We start from the raw sequence: 22,128 nt of genomic DNA, 5'->3' as shown, positions 1-22,128 counted from the left end.
GGAATCTGCAGTTTTGAACAAACAACAAATTGTATCCGAGCTGTATTGTCACGAAGGGATCAAATTCCGCCTTAAGAGCGGTCTGAGTTGCATTCCCAGTTCAGAACCAATCTTATCGACATACAGAAGCTCAGATAAAAGATGGAATAAGTGTCCTGTGACCATACATAGCGTTTGTTTCGTCACTTGAAATAAATAACTAGTATAAGAAAGGTTACTGGTGATAGAGTTTCTACATGTCGCCACTCCAGACTTTATTGTGGTTCAACCTACCGTCTACTTGGTAGAGAAGGAAAATCATCTTTAATGTGAATTTTCAGACCACACTGCCATTACACCTTCTTCACTTGGTGTAGCCAGGAGAGAATGGACTCTGTCTCTCCCTATCTAAAATCATTGACAGAAGTGGGAATCCAACCCAGACCATAGGTATAACAACCTACCACCCGTCCAACAGACCACGAAATCCTCTTCTCTCATTTTTCTATCGTAACGCCGTTGCGCCACACTGGATGAGAATTCTGACACACAGGCGTCCTGTAGTAATTTGCACCATGTTCAGTAAATTCGTTTACTTGATTGACCGAATCACCATGAACTAGCTGCCTCGGCTACCCAGTGCATACATTCCACTCTATATTTTGTAATCACCGAAATAAAATCACGTAACTGCCACCTACACAGAACTGCCAACAGTGTAGGATGCAGAAGTTTAAATAGGAAGTGTTCCTTTCCACTTGAGCCATTCTATTGCGCTATCTGTTTGTAGAAAACGTCGTTCAGTAAAAAAAATAGAAAAGCTGTAACTGTTGTTCTCTCAGAAGTCAAGACCTGGCCATATGCATAATCTCACAGTGCTGTGGAATCAAAAAGTTCTGGAGGAATAGTTGTCGAGCTCTGGAGCTGTTGTAGCTACGTGTCAGCTAGTAGCGTAGATAAGATGTCGCGAGTTAGAATACATTCAGTGCTACATTTTTTAAAACGCAATTCTGCTGTCTGCTGAAGTTGTCAATCTAATGGAACTTTGAACATACTTCCCTTCACTGCTCAACCCAAAGTAGTCGCATGTGGAAAAAGGGCTAACTACTGTGACATTTTGTTCTGTTCAGGTTTAATAGACAGCAGGCAGCAGATGCATCTCGAAGATGTGTAGGGAGAGCGCATAATGCCATAATATGTCAGAAAAGTATTTTCTACATTAGCTGTCGTGTGGTAGTGAGATTTTATACCTAGGAATGGCTATCGAGTACTGACAAACCAAAAGGCAAGAGATTTTACTGCCTTCCGATATACGTCGCTGTCAGTTCTTCCACATGATTTGGTCGACATGACCTGTTTCAAGTTGTGTATGACAGACAATGTTTTAGAAAATCTATTGTTTCCCTTTTAAATAAACAGAAGTATTTTCATTCTAAGCTGCCCAAGTACAAAATTTTCGCAATATTAGTTCAAATTTAATATTCGCTTCTATAATGTAGGAAAGTATTTAACAGTTGCAAAACTCTCATCCGAAACATTGACCTGACCATAAATTCTAGCTCAGAGTGACACCAGTTTAAATAACCTTAGCTAGCGAAGACTGTTTGCCAGTGCTCTTTCTCAGCGGAAAATACGCAATCCACTCATTTGGCTCCATAAGTACGCTGTAACAGTAATTTCTGTCTGAAATTTGTCAGTAAGCTTTTGCCTTCCAACCGGCGAAATACGGCAGAGTGCGGCCGGTAAACAATTCACAAATCACGAGTTAGTGCCGATAAGACGATTTCTTTAAACATTATCGAAGCTGAGGGAATTTAGTTTCTGCTTAAGTCGTCTTAAGCAGCAACGTTCACAGATATCTCAAATAGGAAAAAGGTCATTATCCAGGTACGAAGGTTGTGAAACAGACTTCCCACAGTTTGTGTCAGGTTGATCTTTTCATCTGATAACACTGCTTAAGTATTTTGTCTAAGAGGTATCACAAGTAGTGTTCCTGTAGCTATGGGAATCATTGGTTGAAAACGAGTTTAACACCAATTGGTACAGTGCTGCTAAATATTCAAAATTATTATCAACCTAAGTCTGAGTTCATCAAAAAACTGAGGCGTATTTATAATACTGAAGCTAGACTGTGTATCCTTGTCTTCCTTGAGTGGTCATTGGAAGGCGTTTACACACACGTATACAATACTATGAATACTTCGAACGCTATGGTTAACGTTGCTCTCATAAACTACTTTTGTTTTTTTAATTCTTCTGGGTCTTCAGCGTGCAATATGTGTTGTAGATACAGTCTTAAACCAAGAAATTGACCGCCGAGTCGTTCACGTAAGGTGGACAATACAGTCGTGCTCCTCTAAGAATTCTGTGTCTGGCAACATGCTCGATCTGGCAACATGTAGACTGCGGCACTTCCCAGAGGAAGTCTTGACTCCAGTCTTAGTACAATACTCTTCACTACGACCGTAGTCTTGAGGTAAAACGCGAGACCAGATAATATCATATAGTAGATTCGCTTGAATTACACTCATAGCTTCAGCACCGAGAGGAAAGGGGCGATAAAAATTTTGTCGATATGTGCTTTCGGTCGCCAGACGTCAAATTAGCTGGTCTCGCGTTTTACCTCAAGACTACGGTCGTGTTCCAGCAGCGGTATGAATTAAATGATAGTAATAATAACAGTAATAATCGAATTATCCGGCAACTTCACATTTCACAGTGGATTTTCTCGAACTAAGAAATTTGCTGAATTTGTAAAAAATCAAAAAGGGCTTCACATCCAGCCTATGATGCCTAGAAGAGTCTTTACATCCTGCTGACATGAGAATAGCATAATCTCTGCGTCAGAAGCTTGCTTCTACTTAACCATTTAATAGACTCGCATTTTTTCCACCGTGATTAATTTTGTAAGCTAAGCACATCATCCGTTACAGCACACTCCAGGGGCTGGGAAATGTGGCCACAATGGTCTGGTGGAACGAACTATCACAGGTGCAATGCGTGGGTTCAGGCATTTGCTTTTAAGAGGCACAAACAGATTTATTTTACCTCTGGTAACCTCAAGAGAAAGACGTTATAATCCAGAATCAGCATTAAGCATCACGTTCTTTCATTACCAACTGGGCAGAGCCAGTTTACGTTGGGAAATGACATAGCGAAAGTCATTGTAAACAGAAATACAGTCGCCAGTAAGCTTACTTACATTAGCAAATTTTATTTTATTTGCTGAACCGATAGCCATTTAAAGGGACAGGTCTCTTAGTTTACTTGTACTTGATTGAACTAGAGACGTCGAAAAATTTGGTGCTGGACTGTGATTCGCATTCGTATCTCCTATTTCGAGGATCTGAATCTCTCGGAACAGTATAGTTCAATCATTTCGTTCCTTTTCCCAAGACTGCAGTCTTCTCTAGGTCTCCTCCAAAGGTAAATATGTGAGTCCGAATCCTGATACAGTACAAAAATATTCATAATTTCATTTCCAGCTCAATCAAGTGGACACCCACCTGCTAGTGAAAATTAACGCGCATTTTTAATGTCTGTTCATGTGTTGCCAACAATCGCAACAGGTGTCGTTATTTCTGGTCAAACACGCACACATCTTACTGTTCGTGAGTAAGAAACTGATACTTAAGCTACATTCGTGGATGCACGGTAGGTGTGCAGTTCGATTGTCTCTTAGGCACAAAAGTTTGTATCCTTATTTTAGATTCAGACACCTAGCGGCTCGTAAGAAAAACCGATACGTAACATTTGATTTTTCTTAGTTAACAATCCGATTATGTGTTGGGTTTGTTTCTCCGTCACAGAAGTTCACATCATGCACTTCATCTTTAAATGCATGCACACTTTGTTACTTCAGAATGGAGGTATATCAGACATCTTTCGTAGTTAGATAACAGGGACGAAAGGGTCTTGATAGGAGTTACGGTTTATTACAAAAATTGTCGTCTTTTATTTTCAAGTTTAGATTTGGTTACTGGTATTGGGAAAAATTTCGGTAATTCATGACTCTTTATGGCTAGTCATCAATATGATGTGATTAGATTAGATTACATTACATTAGATTACTTCTTGTTCCATAGATCATGAATACGACATTTCGTAATGATGTGGAACGTGTCATTACAATGAAAGATTTCTTTAAATACCATGATTCAATTTCTTTACAACAATTTTTTACACTCTCATTCTTTTTTATCTCTCTCTCTCTCTCTCTCTCTCTCTCTCTCTCTCTCTCTCTCTCTCTCACACACACACACACACACACACACACACACACACATATACATAAACATTCTTTTTTATTTTTATTTGTTTGTTGTGATCGACTATCGGCGAGGCACGAAAACGCCAGTGAATGAGTTTCTTAGTTTTGAGTACACTTACTAAAGAAATATAAAAACAACAATGAGAGTTACTGATTTATGATGCTTAGTTTGCAGTCAGTTCTGAGTATTATTAGTAACTACGCTCCAGTCCCTAAACCTAGTTACGGTAAGCGAGTCAGACGCATTACGTATTCCAGGCCGTAGCAGCCGCGACTTGGAGACACCAGCTATGGTCACTTCCCAGCCCGCTGTAGGACCACATCGGTTCGTCTTCTTCCTGCTGGTACTGTAACTGAGATTTGGCAACAAGGCAGCGTATGTTTGGCAACTCTGTGATCGACGAGTTACTTCCTGGTGTGCACGGAATTAAGCTTCAAAGTTCACTTGATTTTACCTGTCATTTCCATTGAATAATCTAAGTTATTATCGCTTGAAGGGTAACAAAAGATTGTAAATTTACGGTTTTCAGCCCAGGAAAGTCATTGCAGGTGGAAATCGCAACTAATCTCGACCTTTAAGTAGCGGTTTACGAGTTCTAGGCACTATTGCTGTCGTAAGAGGACGCTCAGACCCATACCTCTGCGCCAGCTCTGTGGTAACGTGCTGATCTGTGAAAAAGCGTCTGTTATGGTTTGCAGTTCCAGTCTCACTGACTGCAACGTTTTTATCCCTTCTGTGAAAGAGCTACAAGGAGTCGGATCAAACATCAATAACGAAATCGCAAAAAAATACATTCGGCTCATAGTGCAATGTTGAAAAACTTACAATGCTGCACAACAGGCAACGCCTCTTTCCGCTGCTGACAAACGAATATTGGGTTTCTAGGAATACGTAACTATATTTATGAAATGCCACATTTGCATACCTCTTGAGTACGACACAGCATACCAATGAAACACAGACCCAATCAAAATCTAAGTGAGTAGTATTTTACTAATTCGTGTCGATAGAGGCACATTTGTGTACAGATACTCGGTTTTATTAAAACATACTTTTGTCGTAAGGTTATCGTGGTTAGTTTTATTTCATTTCTTATAATACAGTGCACAAAATTTTCGTAAGGTTTCCTTTAGTGTTGTTAAAACAATAGTAAACATGAGAGAGAAATTAATCATCAACGATATATGCGAATTCTCTGATGTTATCTATGACAGTATGACAATGCACGTGCAGTTTATTGATTACATGCATGTAGAAAACTTGTTCTGAGTTAAAGCTGTCAAACAAAGTTTGAAGAAGAATAAAATCTCACTACCACACGACAGCTAATGTAGAAAATACTTTTCTGACATATTATGGCATTATGCGCTCTCCCTACACATCTTCGAGATGCATCTGCTGCCTGCTGTCTATTAAACCTGAACAGAACAAAACGTCACAGTAGTTAGCCCTTTTTCCACATGCGACTACTTTGGGTTGAGCAGTGAAGGGAAGTATGTTCAAAGTTCCATTAGATTGACAACTTCAGCAGACAGCAGAATTGCGTTTTAAAAAATGTAGCACTGAATGTATTCTAACTCGCGACATCTTATCTACGCTACTAGCTGACACGTAGCTACAACAGCTCCAGAGCTCGACAACTATTCCTCCAGAACTTTTTGATTCCACAGCACTGTGAGATTATGCATATGGCCAGGTCTTGACTTCTGAGAGAACAACAGTTACAGCTTTTCTATTTTTTTTACTGAACGACGTTTTCTACAAACAGATAGCGCAATAGAATGGCTCAAGTGGAAAGGAACACTTCCTATTTAAACTTCTGCATCCTACACTGTTGGCAGTTCTGTGTAGGTGGCAGTTACGTGATTTTATTTCGGTGATTACAAAATATAGAGTGGAATGTATGCACTGGGTAGCCGAGGCAGCTAGTTCATGGTGATTCGGTCAATCAAGTAAATGAATTTACTGAACATGGTGCAAATTACTACAGGACGCCTGTGTGTCAGAATTCTCATCCAGTGTGGCGCAACGGCGTTACGATAGAAAAATGAGAGAAGAGGCAAGTGAAGAAGGTGTAATGGCAGTGTGGTCTGAAAATTCACATTAAAGATGATTTTCCTTCTCTACCAAGTAGACGGTAGGTTGAACCACAATAAAGTCTGGAGTGGCGACATGTAGAAACTCTATCACCAGTAACCTTTCTTATACTAGTTATTTATTTCAAGTGACGAAACAAACGCTATGTATGGTCACAGGACACTTATTCCATCTTTTATCTGAGCTTCTGTATGTCGATAAGATTGGTTCTGAACTGGGAATGCAACTCAGACCGCTCTTAAGGCGGAATTTGATCCCTTCGTGACAATACAGCTCGGATACAATTTGTTGTTTGTTCAAAACTGCAGATTCCTCAACATCTCCACATATTACGCGTGAATGGGATCGAATCCTGGCCCGGCACTAAAGATTTAATTATGTATTATCAAGCTCTAGCATGAGAACACCTATCTGCTGGTGGATAAGAATTTTGATTTTTAATGTATTTTCATTCGTTGTCAACACTAACGATATCTGACGTTTTTAACTCCCAGTGAGACACAGAACTATTTGCGAGATGACTGTAAGTTCAAGATGTTACTCTGAGCAGCTGGTGGAGAAAAATTCGGTAGCTGACGTCTCTTTGTGTGTAGTCAACAACGATATATGTGGGGCTCTATTCCCAGTGAGCGCTGAACTCTTCGTCATATTATTTCTAGTTCAAACATGCTCACATATCACTGCTGGCGCAACAAACCCATATTTAACGTTCGTTTTCTCTAGAATATAACAGCGATAGGTGCCGGGTAGGAGTCCTGGGAAGGAAAAAATTGATGTTTCGTCTCGTCATATCAGTTAAAACATCTAGCTACTGCCGCGAAAATCCGATATGTCACATTTGACTGTGCTTCGATAGCAATCCGATTAGGTTCTGGGTTGGAATCCGTGTCCAACACAAAGCTTTACCTCACGGCATTTCAAGTAAGTTACTTGTGAAGAAGCAATATTTAACATCTCTCGTAGTTCGTTAACAGGGACAATAGATGATGGGTAGGAATTCGCGTCTGTTAAACATGTTTGCGTTATGCAATTTAAAGTTGATATTTGCTAACTGATACTGTCTAAAATCGAGGTATATCACTCTCTGTATGCTTAATCAGGAATGACTGTTAGTTTCCGTCAGTAACGAAATCTTTGCTTAGTCTGCATGAGCTGGGTTTGAATCCACATGCGGAACAAGACGGTTCGTCGTGTCATTTGAAGTTCATACATATTCTCAACTAGCTGCTCGTGAATAACTCAAATTTTTAATGTCATTTTGTGTTAAATAATAAGTACGGTATGTTACTCTGAAGAGGAAATCATGAATACGACGAACTTACTACGTGCATTACCAATCTGACGTAATAATGAGAGTGGTAACATTTCAGGTATGTCATTTATTGTAATAAATGTGAGCTTACAAGCCTTAAGGACAGTCTTATCTGTGATAAGGTGTTCCCTGATATTTGTAGTATCGTAGTATTACTTTACATCTTGAGTTATTGCGGTACAGAGCAGTGTTTTCTAGTGGTGACTTGTTGTAACCATTTTCAATAGTCAAACGACTGTACCAGGGAGCGATTAGAGGACCTGCTGGACAGCTTTTTTTTGAATAGGACAGTGTTCCTGTCCAATAATTTTTAGATTAGTTACAATAAGCTTACGCTGCAAGAGAACTCGCTTGTATTTTTTAATATGTGGTCTGTTGTCGGTTTGAAGGCCTTACATTGCATCGGCAACTTAGTGCAACTCCACCGAGGGCTGTCTGGAGTAGGGTGGAGATAGCAATGTGAAAGTTGCGAGCTGTCGAAGACGATCTTCATATTCCTAATGCGATTAGGACACCGTATACTCTTGACGACGTTTAGCACCTGTGCGGTCAGTCAACCAATTTCAGAATTCATGTTGAGTAATCCTGCTAAATTCCCATAATATTGTCTTTTTATATTGATGAGTAATATGGATAGTCGTCACGTTCATGTGCCGTCTACAACGCAAATTTAATGTTACTATCCTAGGAACTAACCTGCAATACGTTTTGTATTTCATAATCGGAACTATCTGCATTATCCGTCATCAGAGCAATGTCAGGGAACAGAATGCAGCAGTGCCTTGGCACCTACTTGGGGACCTGCTTGAGTCGTGTTCTAAGGAAAGGGTAGTTGCTGGTTCACATTATATTACACTGGCGAGAAGTACCGACTTTTCCTTTTCTCTGCAAACATCCCGAATTAAATTCAGTAACTAAATGCTAAGAATATATTTGCATTGTGCCAACTCAAAGATCAATAGATATGGATATAGATATAGATTTTTATATTTAAAGCCATTCTCGTTCTGCGTTGGAATAAACATCGTTCATTATTTGATTTTTTTGTTACGATTGTTATTGTCATTCTCTCATTCGCAAGAGTTTTCACATTCCTATTTGGTATCGATGCACATGAAGAGTGGCTATGAAAGAAGGGAATACTGAATGTTACCTCATGCAGAATACACTCATTTACTTCTGCTCCTCGTGATCAACGCTGCAGGAGAAGTGAGATACATAAAGTTGACAGTGTGAGGACAGACATGCTGGCACAACTCTGCAACTACACGGTGTTACCAGATAAAATGGTGCTGCGGAATCGAAAGTGTAGTACGGACTTTGCCACAGTAGCAGACAGCTGCTAATTTCGGACCATGACCGTGGATTACACTTCGGTCAGTGCTGGTTAGAGTGTTGCAACTGTAAATGGAAGGCTTTGTTTGACAGTCTTGTGCTGATGCTGTCTGAATAAATTATGCTATTGGATAAAAAGCGGTTTAGTTTTGAGACCTAACCCACAAGGGGAGAAGGCACAGTGGTCTGCTTCAGGAATTCCAAGCAATAAAACACAAAAAGCAACCCAGGAAGGGTTCGAACAGCTACTTTCATGCAGAGACATGCATTTGTAATCTGTTCATCGTTACGGGGTCAAACAAGAGGGTAACATTACTGAAACAATGATCAGGCTACTTAGTGTTGTGTCTAGACAAGACCGCCTAGACACAATGAGAGGAAGCCGAAAGGCACGCGCTAAGCTAGCAGATGGGCGTGAGGTTTGAAACAGGATACGTAATGAATGCTATAAAGAAAAGTACGTAGCTTCTGGAATACTTAACTTTAATCCATCCTTGGTACATCGCTATTGACGATATAAGTGAGACTCCATAGATACATGCAATGTTACTAATGGCGCCTTGCTAGGTCGTAGCCATTGACTTAGCTGAAGGCTATTCTAACTATCTGCTCTGCAAATGAGCGAGGCTTCGTCCGTGTAGTCGCTAGCAAAGTCGTCCGTACAACTGGGGCGAGTGCTATCCCGTATCTCGAGACCTGCCTTGTGGTGGCGCTCGGTCTGCGATCACACAGTGGCGACACGCGGGTCCGACATGTACTAATGGACCGCGGCCGATTTAAAGCTACCACCTAGCAAGTGTGGTGTCCGGCGGTGACACCACATTCCTCCCCCGCAAATCGGCGAACGGTCGTGTTATAAGGCTTCCGCCCGCCGTGGGGAGGACCCCATGTTGACGTATGCGATGAGGTGGGGAGCCTAACAACAGGCGAGGCTGTGCCACCCGCACCCGGCCATTCGGTCCGAGGGGATCTAGGAAACGCCTGAAAACCTAGTCCAGGGTGCACGTCAACATGCGGTGTATGCGCCCGTAAAGAGACAGGAGGGGCCGAAGGGTCGACCTCCATTGCGTCGGGGTATCCGACGCGCGATGACGTCATGTGGTCCGGAGCGGGCAAGAGTTCCATGGCTGAGGACAGCTGGTCACGGGAAGCGGTCGGCGGCGCGTGACCCAGGGAGGCGCGTGGCGGCCGCAGCGAAGCGTCCACTGCGGGCGGCGCCGGCGGGAGAACAGGCAGCGGCGGCGGCGGCTGCTGCGGCGGCGCGTCGCCATGGGGCAAAATGGAAGGCATCGTCGGTAACACCTGGGGATGAGGCGAGCCAGTAGATGGGTCCCCAGGGCGCTGACCGGACGGCACTGTCGCTGAAAGCAGACGGGGAGCGGCAGAACCCGTGCGACGACAGAGGCGCAGCTGATTGAGATGCCGACGCACCTCACCAGAGGCCCCCAAAACCAAATATATCGCGCGGCCGAGGCAGCGAAGAATGCGCCCTGCGAGCCAACGCCGTGAACCTCGATAGTTGCGATAGAATACAACGTCGCCTGGAGCAAAAGCGGAAGTCTGCCGCTGCACAGAAACCTGATGCGGTGGATGCAGCAAAGACATCAAGGTTCGATGAGGGCGACCGTGGAGCAACTCAGCCGGCGAGCGACCATCTCGGGGCTGAGAGCGATACGAAGACAAAAAGGGCTACAATGCGTCCTCCCGAGAATTCGACTCTTTTAACTTCAACATCTGTGACTTGAAAGTCCGGACCAATCGTTCAGCGGCACCGTTTGACTGAGGCGAAAACGGCGCAGATGTCAGATGTTGAATACCATTGGCCCGGCAGAATGACTGAAATTCTGCGGACAAGAATTGTGGGCCATTGTCGGAAACAATAGTCTGCGGAAGACCTTCAATGCAAAAGACAGCAGACAACGCTTGGATGGTGGCAGATGACGTCGTGGAAGACATCCGGACAACAAAAGGAAAATTACTGAAGGCATCTACCACAACCAACCATCGAGCATTCCAGAATGGACCAGCAAAATCGATGTGCAAGCGTTGCCAAGGGGAAGTGGCTTGTGGCCATGCAAAGACTTTCCGCGGCGGTGCGGATTGGTGTTCGGCATACGCCATGCAAGAAGAACACATATTCGTAATCGCAGCATCGATTCCGAACCAAGTACAGTGCTGACGAGCAAGTTGTTTCGTTCGCACTATACCCCAATGGCCTTGGTGAAGAAGCTTTAAGACAGAGGACTGTAACGAACGAGGGACCACGACTCTGGACTGATCATTATCAGAATGCAACAACAAAACACCACGTCGTACAAAAAGTCTCTCCTTGTGAGCAAAAAATCGGCGAACCAGCGGATCCTCGATCCGCGACTTTGACAAGGGCCATTGAGTAGCAACAAAACGCAAAACGGTAGCCAGGACAGGGTCAGCAGCTGTGGCTGTAGCTACACGACGAAAATCAATCGGAAACGATTCGACCACTTCATCGGTTTCCGAATCAATGAACATGCAAGCAAGTTTGGAAGAATCGAATGCTCTATCCTCAGCAACAGGCAAACGGGACAACGCATCGGCGTTTCCGTGCTTAGCAGTGGACCGATACAAGATATCGTAGCGGTACTGTGAGAGGAAAATAGACCAGCGAATGAATTTCTGCGCTGTACGTGGAGGTACAGGCTTGTTCGGATGAAAAAGCGATGTCAAAGGTTTGTGGTCTGTGATGATGGTAAAGTGACGACCATACAAGAAATCATGAAACTTATTAACACCAAATATGAGAGCCAAAGCTTCTTTCTCTATCTGGGAATAATTTCTTTGCGCAGATGAGAGCAATTTGGACGCAAAGGCAATAGGTCGATCATGCGACCCATCTTTGTGCGCAAGCACAGCACCGATCCCGAAATCCGATGCATCTACCATCAACAAAAGGGGTTTCTGGGGATGGAATGGCGTAAGGCAAGTATTTGAAAGCAACGCCGATTTCAACTGGCGAAAAGCGCGTTCGCATTCCGTCGTCCAGACGAACGGAACACCTTTACGGCTTAAGCGATGAAGCGGAGCTGAAATGGAAGAGGCATTGCGCAGAAAGCGATGATAATAGTTAATTTTACCCATCACACTCTGTAGCTGCTTCAAATTCTGCGGGGAAGGCAAGTCTTGTATGGCACGGAGGTGCTCTGGACTCGGATGTATGGCTTGGGCATTGATGACATGTCCCTGGTATGGTAATTCACGAGCAAAAAACACACATTTGTCCTTCCGCAAGTGAAGACCATTTTGTCGCAACACGTGAAATAATGTTCGTAGGTGTGCTAAATGCTCATCTGCTGTCTTTCCGGAGATCACAATATCGTCCAGATAGTTCGCTGCAGTAGGGACCGACGCACAAACAGTTTGTAAATATTGCTGAAACAATGCAGGGGCGAATGCACATCCGAATGGCAGTCTTTTGAATCGGTACAAACCAAGATGCGTGTTAACCACCAAGACGCGCTGGGATTCGGCGTCCACTGGGAGTTGCAAGTACGCATCCGCTAGGTCCAACTTCGAAAAATATTTACCCGGGCACAGTTTAGCAAAAAGATCTTCCGGGCGGGGTAAGGGAAAAGTTGCAATCACTAGTTGTGGATTCACTGTGGCCTTGAAGTCCACGCAAAGTCTCAATTTTGCGGAAGGTTTCGGCAAAATTACTAAGGGTGAGGCCCAGAGAGAAGCCTGCACACGTTCAATTACACCTTGTGATTCTAAATCGTGTAATGTTCTTGCGACCTCATCACGCAATGCGTGAGGAACATTGCGCGCTCTGAAAAATTTCGGTTGCACGTTTACTTTCAGTTCCAAATGTGCTTCATAGTTCTGAGCGCAACCTAAGCCCGGTGCAAAAATGTCGGCAAATTCTTCACACAGACGAGAAACACTTTCTGAAGGCACAGTCTGGTTCATGATAGGACCTGATTTACTATAGACATGTTAAACAACTGAAATATATCTAAACCAAACAAGTTCACTGCAGTAGAAGAACGAAGAACGTAAAATGACACAAGTTTTGTTTGTCCCTTGTATGTTGCAAGAAGAGTGCACTGTCCTAACACAGGGATATGCTGTCCGGAATAACTATGTAACTTAACATTCACGGCACGCAACGGAGGTTTGCCCAGTTGTTTGTACGTGTCGTGATTGATCAATGAAACTGCAGCTCCGGTATCGAGCTGGAATGGTATGACCTTGCCATTAAAGTCCAAATCTACAAAAAGTTTATTGTCCTGCTGACGACAAGAGCGACGGTCTCGTGCAATTTGAACTGATACAGGTACAGCATCACTTGCTAATTGACGTGATTTCCGGCGACGTCGACGCACACTTTGTGTGGGACGAACACAGTCACTGTTAGAGACAGTGGCACTGGACGAAGTGGAATTAACTACATGAATGTCCATGGGCGAAGGTTCACGAGCCTGAGTATTCTTGGTTCGATTCCGGCGCGAAGCAAAGGGCCTGGAATGGTTGTGATTGTCTGATCCGAGCTTTTTCTGGCAAACACTTTGAACATGTCCTTTTTTATTACAGAAAAAGCAAATAGCTTGGCGTGACGGGCAATTTTCACGCGAATGTCTAGTAGCACACCGCGGGCATGATTTCACTGCATTTGTATGCTGGCGCGGCACACCTGGTTTAGAGCGTGGCGACAGCTGCGCGGACGTGCACGAGGGCAGTTGACCGGTCCGTGCAGCGCGCCCGGCGGGCCGGTTAATGGTACACACGGCTGGCGAAGTTGCAAATGATTCCTGAGCAAAGTCAAGTGTGTCTTGTCTATCCAATATGTGTATCACTTGTTGAAGGGAGGGATTAACTAGTTTCAAAATCTGTTCCCGTATACTAACATCACGTACCATAGTATCTGAATAAGGGAGTCCACATTCACACTCAAAAGCACAATCCCTTGTAAGGCATTGCAATGTTGCAACCCACTCCCTATTAGTTTGACCGGCCGTACGTTTTGTACGAAAGAAAGTATACCTTTTTGCAACTACATTAACTGTTTCCTTGAAATAGGCATCCAATGCCGACAAAATTTCTTCGTAGGACAGAGTTGTTACGTCGCGTCGGGGAAACAATTTCACTATCACACGGTACGTTTGCACCGCTACACACGCCAATAAATGAGGCTGCCGCTCGTTACCTTGAATTCTGTAGGCGGCGAGATGAAATCCAAACTGGCGTGACCACTCCGTCCATGTTTCCTCGTCTGCTTGAAAATTACGGAATGGTGGTGCAACTGCATGTTGTGGCTGCGGTAGCGGTGTAGCGGCGGCTGCCGCATCGTTTTGCAGTGCACGTTGACCCTGGAAGAGCTGTCCAAGGGCATCCAATAACGCCTGCGTCTGCTGATTCTGCAAGCGATAAAATTCGGACAGTACATCTGGCGAAGCCATGACACAAGTAAATGTAAGCAATTAGAAAAAACAAGACCCTTTCCGTTGACTCGTCGCCAAAAATGTTGTGTCTAGACAAGACAGCCAAGACACAATGAGAGGAAGCCGAAAGGCACGCGCTAAGCTAGCAGATGGGCGTGAGGTCTGAAACAGGATATGTAATGAATGCTATAAAGAAAAGTACGTAGCTTCTGGAATACTTAACTTTAATCCATCCTTGGTACATCGCTATTGACGATATAAGTGAGACTCCATAGATACATGCAATGTTATTAATGGCGCCTTGCTAGGTCGTAGCCATTGACTTAGCTGAAGGCTATTCTAACTATCTGCTCTGCAAATGAGCGAGGCTTCGTCCGTGTAGTCGCTAGCAAAGTCGTCCGTACAACTGGGGCGAGTGCTATCCCGTATCTCGAGACCTGCCTTGTGGTGGCGCTCGGTCTGCGATCACACAGTGGCGACACGCGGGTCCGACATGTACTAATGGACCGCGGCCGATTTAAAGCTACCACCTAGCAAGTGTGGTGTCCGGCGGTGACACCACACTTAGTATATAAGAGAGCATACAGATTTCAAGGAGGAAACGTATGAAGACGCAGACTTCCTCGTTATCAATATGTGCGGCATATCTTTCGTGTTAACGAAAGTAATATCCCGCTTTAACTCTTCTTACGTCTTAAATGAAATGAATGCCATGAGGAATCGAATATTTGTTGACTGCGTCTCTCCTTGCTTCCATCCGTACCAACATATTTCTTCATTCTCGTGGTAATCATGACATTCTTTTTGTATGCTGAAAAAGATTGCACGTGGACAAATTCGACATCGAGGTGCAAAGCATTTGGTATCTTACATTATATTCAATTCGAATGAGCTTCAGATGTATTTTTACTTCGTTTGTATTTTTAGATGATTATGAACGTTACGGAAAATTATCTCACATGCTTTATGTTGAATGAGAAACATTGAATGACCCGTTTTGCTTTCCCTACGTTGAAATGATATAATGTCGGCGTCAACAGCCTTCTTCCACGCCGGAAGCTGAAACTTGTATCATTCTGGATTAATGATAATTGAATGTCTCAAATGTAGACATAGCCCACAAGGCGACGTCAGAAACCATCAGGGGAGAACGCCGCATAAAAACCAAACGTGCGCGCGCGTCTCCACTCTGAAGGACCGTATCGGAGAATCACGGCAAGCATTTCGCTGAAGAGCTGCCTCGTAAGAGAACCGAGAAATGGCAGCGTCGTAGCAAGTATTTGTCAACACTCTGATAGTGCATTTACTTCCGGGTGTAGGCCGGCGTTACCTCGCTAAATTCACTTGACATTCGTTTTCCACATCGAAGACTCGTACGATAGAATCCACTGTAAGATGAGACACTTAGAAAGCATAATTAATTTCTGGACTCCAAGAATGTAGCGAGGTGGTTTAATTTCGTCCCAGTCTATAAAATTAATTTCGGGCCATACTCAGCTCTTGCCGATTAATGTAATATAATACCCGCGCCCGCATCTCGTGGTCGTGCGGTAGCGTTCTCGCTTCCCACGCCCGGGTTCCCGGGTTCAATTCGCGGCGGGGTCAGGGATTTTCTCTGCCTCGTGATGGCTGGGTGTTGTGTGCTGTCCTTAGGTTAGTTAGGTTTAAGTAGTTCTAAGTTCTAGGGGACTGATGACCATCGATGTTAAGTCCCATAGTGCTCAGAGCCATTTGAACCATAATACCCGCCTACTAATCAGGGCGTCTGTCTCCGTTGCTTTTGAGCGTGAATGGAAATCGTAGAAATTTTCTGTGGAGCAACATTTAATAATAAAGCGTTTTAAATCATCAAAAGCGATGAGCGGGAGCAGGCGCTTTCGATAAAGAACGGGGGAGTGCAGCGCCGCTGCTGTCGCCACGGCCGCTGCCGGTAGCCAGCAAATGGATCCCGGAGCTTTGCCGCATACGGCGTCCAGAGGAGGACAGTCTGCAGGAAATCTGCCGCAAAATCGTTACTGGATAAAATTTTGATATCGGTGTGTCAGAAAGCGAAATAGATTGAATCTGCGCTACTATTACATTCACGTCTTCACCATTCAGACAGAAGAGGCTATAAAAATATTTTATGCCAGCTGCTCTCGATCAACTGACATTACGAACAGAAACAACGCACGCTACCGCTAGACCACAGGCGTAATCAGCCTAGTGTTTCTCTATCATGGGACAAGTTTTCCTCCAGGAAGTGCCGCAGTCTGCAGTGTTGCCAGATTGTGCAGATAACCGGACTTAGAGAATTAGCGAGTTGGCCAGTTTTATTGTCCCATGTCGCGATCGGCGCGGACTTAGCCTCTGAAGCGGCCGGCCGCCGGTCGAATTTTATGTCAAAGAGTGTACATGTTTCTTTCTGAGGTATCATGATTCATGTGGCTACTATTAATTTCTATACGAACTGTGAAATGTCTGCCGGTAAGGTTTCACAATGTCTGCCATCTTTGGCACTCCCGGGATGTCTCCTTCATCAACACAGCGCCACCAAGGAATTCCTAGCCACATGGTCAGCCTGGACCCCGGCTAACGTTCGGCACCACACGGGCGGCCTACCACGCGGCCCGCGCGGCCGTGCTGACTCTGAACTTAGAATATTTTCAGGGCGCCACAACTCGCCCATTACCTCACACACCGTGGTCGTACATTGCAGGATATCTGCAGTGACAGCGAATGTTCGTACTTAGAATGTCTTTACATATCTTTGGTTCCTTCGCTCTCATTCTTAAAGACAGCTGCTTATCATCTGCAAGAATCTGTCACCCCCATTTGATGATGTGTAGAATTGTGTGTGATGACTCAAACGTGACTCATTCTCAACACCGTCTTTTGCGCCACTAAAGTGTTTAAGCCACAGGTTACAAAAACACAACTTTACTATATCCACCATCTTGCAATCTTATAAATTTTTTAACTGACAGATTTTTTAAATAACCTGTCATCCTGAATTTTTTAATTTTGCGTCAGTGCCATATTGATAACATCATGCATTGAAGGTTATTTATGACACCATTATTTCTGGGATGCATCCAGTCACACTAATGTTTGAACTTTTCAAGGATATTTAATTGCAAAGTGTGCTGGAAGCCCCATACATATACTACTTGATCTGTGTGAATTATGCTAACACCTGTTGTTAGAGAAAATGTGGTAATCAGCCTTCCCTGGGTATCATATTGAAGTATCGCCAAAGAAAGACTTATAGAAAAGCGAACAGTGTTAACAGTATTGTCACATGCTGTATCTTCTCTGCCAAGCTGTTGCTTTCTGGTCTTCAACAGATCGCTAGATGCATCACGTCATCTCATCTGTTGTTTTTAGGTCATGGTCGAATCTATTAATCCATTTCGTCAGATTCTGGCCATCTTCTCTCAAAAACACTGCCAATGGCTGATTTTACTCTAACACACTAACACTTTTTATCCACCGGTATTTTGAGAATTTAGACTGCAAGCCGAATGTGTTATCTGTATTCTGGTTCATGCCTGTGAATGTGAGGGCATATGTGTGTCATTGTCTAAGCCACAACGAAGGCTTGTTTCTGGTTTTCGTTCAAGTCAGTATGTTTTGTACAAATAAACGAAAGTGTAATCTATCATTTTCACATACCTGTATCTGATGCACCAAATCCTGTCTAATATGATTTCGTAAGCTGCAGGCAAGTACTAATTTTTGTAGTAAATAAATAATTAATACAAATTAGTTTCTGAATCTAAATAACGTGATAGTTCATTAACCCTTAATTAACTTCCAGAATAGTGGTAAAAATTGATAACTGCATAAAATTAACTTCCCCATTAACTTTCGCATAAGCAAAGAATTTACTTATGGGCAAAAAAACGATTTCTATCGTGAAGCAAATAACATCGTTGTTATCCACCACACACTGTTGAGCCTGAACATAAACGAATGTAACATACAGCGCATAAATAGGCGATGAATTCGACTGGTGTAAAATTATATGATTGGCGACTGGTCACTGGAACAGTAACTACTGTACAATAGTAATTACAGTACAATTCACAGTGACATTTATTGCGAAAATGTTTTGGATGTGTAGTTCATTCACGAAAGAAAGGGCTTGCAGAACACTTGTTCCGCCATTTATTGAATAGTGATCGTCAATCTAGGGATATTTACCGAGTTGAATTAGTAAAGGAGATAGACAAGACCCAAAGAAAAGTGACGTTTTGGTCATGATCAATGGTTTAGCTGATGCGATAGTGTTAACGGAGGCGCTCAACGAACTGCAGTGACAGACGCTGCAAGAGAGGTTTTGTGCATCACGATGAGCTTTACTATTTATTTATTTATTTACTTATTCATTCACGGATCATCTTACAATGATGCAGGATTTGACATCATAATACAATGGAAATAAATAGCTCAAAAATATATAAGTGTATATTTATGAGGACAGGACAGATGGTTGGCCGTAGCCTTGATGAAGGCACTATCCAGACATTTGCCTGAAATGATGATGATTTAGGAAAAACACGGAAAACATAAATCAGAATTGCCGGACAGAGCAATCTCCATCCATCCTCAGTATCTGAACAACCACACCGCCTCATTCGATTAGTCCCTATTGTAAAATGCCCTTTGATATATCCACAGTTTGCTCCAGATAAATTAGCATCCCGCTCTTTGTCACTGCACACATCAAGGACAGCCAATGGTGACTCGTGAACCATGAACATGCTGCTATGCCCCTTGCACTAATTCCAGTCTGTTCCGGAAACTGACTCCAGGAGCGAGTGAATATGTGCGGGGAAGAGCAGGGCAATATATTACGTCCTCCCACATACCTGTATACTCGGCGAATCGCCTAAACTTTGCATCGTAAATATTGTGGAAATGGAAAGTACTACTGATGTGTGGTTTTCACACAAATGATTGATAACGGCTCGAATTGCTAGCCAACAAACAGATTACAATAACATTTATAAAGTGTATTTTTGAGCAGATATACATTTTAAATGAAACAATGACTATTAATATTAGCAAACAAAAAGTAGGCTGAATCAGAATGTCAGAGGTGTTTGTTACAGGATTTTAGTGCGAGTTGTTTACAAGATATGGTATATTGGAAAGTTCCCACACCAGCACTTGTACAATACCTGTGGTAGCACACACTAAAGAACAACACAAGTGCATACAGTAGTTACGTGGATTGTGACTAGTAACGAGACAATTGACCATCACAGGTTGTGTTCAAAATGACTACTGATAGCGGGAATACTCGCTTCCAGTTGGTATGGAACGACTGCTGCACACGTGCTACCATTTCAGTGGAGATGTACGAGCGGTATATAGTTTATATGTCCTTGCAGACAACGTCTTTCAGCTTTACTCACAGAGAAAAGCCTACAGGCATCAAATCCGGAGAACGGGCGGGCCAAAGCACAGGTTCTCTGCGGCCAACCCAACGGTTTGGAAACAATTCGTGAAGACATGATATAGTACTTTGTGCACTATGGGCTGTTGGTATCACAGGTTCCTCCTAGTCTGCAGAGGAACGTCTTCTAGCATCCGTGGAAAACGGTCTGTTAGGAGGCTGCATCCACTCACGACGCACTGCTCTGACTGTTGCCACACACTAACTGACTAGCAAGTCGCAATGCACTCAAGGAACACACAAGCACACTGTAACCTAACATTACAACATAGTACCCAGCAACGACGCAGTTTGAATGGCACAAATAAGTGTCGGTGTGGAAACTGTGTTGGTGTGGAAACTTTTCAAAATACAGTATCTCGTGAACGATTCGCACTAAAATCCCGCAACAAACACCACTGACATTCTAATTTATGTTACTTTTAGTTTGTTGGTGTCAGCAGGCGTTGTTACATTTAATAAGTGTAAGTTTGCACAAAAAATACACTTTCTAGCCGCGTGGGGTAGCTGCGCGGTCCGGGGCGCCTTGCCACAGTTCGCGCGGCTCCCCCTGTCGGAGGGTCGAGTCCATCCTCGGGCATGGGTGTGTGTATTGTCCTTAGCGTAAATTAATTTTATTTAGATTAAGTAGTGTGTAAGCCTAGGGACCGATGACCTCTGCAGTTTGGTCCCACAGGAACCTACCACCTAGACTTTCTAAGTATTATTATAACCTGTTTATTGGCTAACAATACGAGCCCCTGACTACCATTCCATTCCATGAAAACCGCACATCAATAGCATTTTGCATTTCCGCAATATCTGCGGTGCAAGTTGTAGGTGATTCACCCTGTATGTCACGAAATGACCACCGAATCGAGAAAACGGAACTAAGATTAAAGTTTATCGACAATCATTCTTCCCATGCACCGTTCGCAGTTGCAACAGAGAAGGTGGAAGTAGATAGTGGTACGACTCCAGATACCTTGGCCGGCCGGTGTGACCGTGCGGTTTTCGGCGCTTCAGTCTGGAACCGCGTGACCGCTACGGTCGTAGGTTCGAATCCTGCCTCGGGCATGGATGTGTGTGATGTCCTTAGATTAGTTAGGTTTAAGTAGTTCTAAGTTCTAGGGGACTGATGACCTCAGATGTTAAGTCCCATAGTGCTCAGAGCCATTTGAACCATTTGAACCAGATACCTTAAGCTGGCTTGTAGAGTATTGAGGCAGATGTAGATATAGTATTGGTGCCCCGCATGCGGCACTAATAAATTTCCAAGAAACATAAACGACGCACAACGTGGATGCTAATTAACTGTACAGTAGACTACATTTCCAGTGTTGGCTAATGTTATTGAGACTCGGGTGGTTCTGCGCCGTTTCAGGTTATTCAAGTGAACCCCTCGACTGGGAAGCTGCTGAAGAGGGTCGAGATGCCAGCTCCGAAGATAACTTCGGTGGCGTTCGGCGGAGAGAAGCTGGACGAGCTGTTTGTGACGTCAGCGCGGGACGAGCTGACCGCCGAGCAGCTGCGCCGCTGGCCGCTGTCGGGCAGCACGTTCCGCGTCACCGGGCTGGGCGTGACTGGCCTGCCCGGCCAGCCCGTCTCTCTCTGAGCAGACGGAACAGCTCTGTCTGCCTGCCACTTGTCTCTTCTTCCTAGCGTGTCTAGCCACTACCTAGAAAGATTATGTGCTGCTTCTATCATTTCTTAACGCAGTGTCCTCCAGTATCACCGGTTTACTTATTCTCCACTGACAGACATACGAAACTAAACGGAAAATTATGTAGTTGCGCATGTCTGTCAATACTTTCTCGTTGTCACCTACCATGTGGCTTCTGTCTCGTGGTTCCGTGACTTGTTGCGACTTTCAGTCTGTGTAGGAGAAGACTTTGGTTGCATAAGTGGGTATTCTACCATACTTAGCACAGAACACTTGCTTTTATGTCGCACTTTGTAAGTGTAATAAAAATGAACTACTATCAAAAGCAGTTAAATAAAGCCCTGAACTATTAAGCTATGCTGTACTATATGAATATTTGTGCCCCAGAGGTAAAACTGGAAACGCGATCCAACCATAAATATTTAACGAAATAATCACAGAAACACGAGGTTACTTATCGTATGGCAAACAGATAGGAATTTTGCATAGACAGATATTCAAGCATCAATTAATTGGTAACTATTCATCAAAACCTTGTCCAAAAGTTATATACTACCTATGCTTGCAGCTCATAGGCAAAGCTGTGCTTGGAGATTATCCATCGTATCTGTAATCATTGAATTTAGATTTGA

The 22,128-nt window shown here is 43.6% G+C and overlaps 1 protein-coding gene across 1 annotated transcript in view; it reads left to right on the top strand.

Moving 5' to 3' along the window:
- LOC124555741 (regucalcin-like) overlaps positions 1-21,849 on the top strand; it is an 86,644-nt gene extending 64,795 nt beyond the window's left edge. Inside the window, exon 6 of the mRNA XM_047129765.1 lies at positions 21,218-21,849. Coding sequence (XP_046985721.1) covers positions 21,218-21,448 — 231 coding nt within the window. The 3' untranslated portion in view covers positions 21,449-21,849. The remainder of the gene's footprint in view (positions 1-21,217) is intronic.
- Positions 21,850-22,128: the final 279 nt, after the last annotated feature.

This window comes from Schistocerca americana, chromosome X, assembly GCF_021461395.2.
Source record: "Schistocerca americana isolate TAMUIC-IGC-003095 chromosome X, iqSchAmer2.1, whole genome shotgun sequence".
In the NCBI taxonomy this organism is placed as follows: domain Eukaryota; kingdom Metazoa; phylum Arthropoda; class Insecta; order Orthoptera; family Acrididae; genus Schistocerca; species Schistocerca americana.
This window is presented reverse-complemented; position numbering and strand designations above follow the sequence as displayed.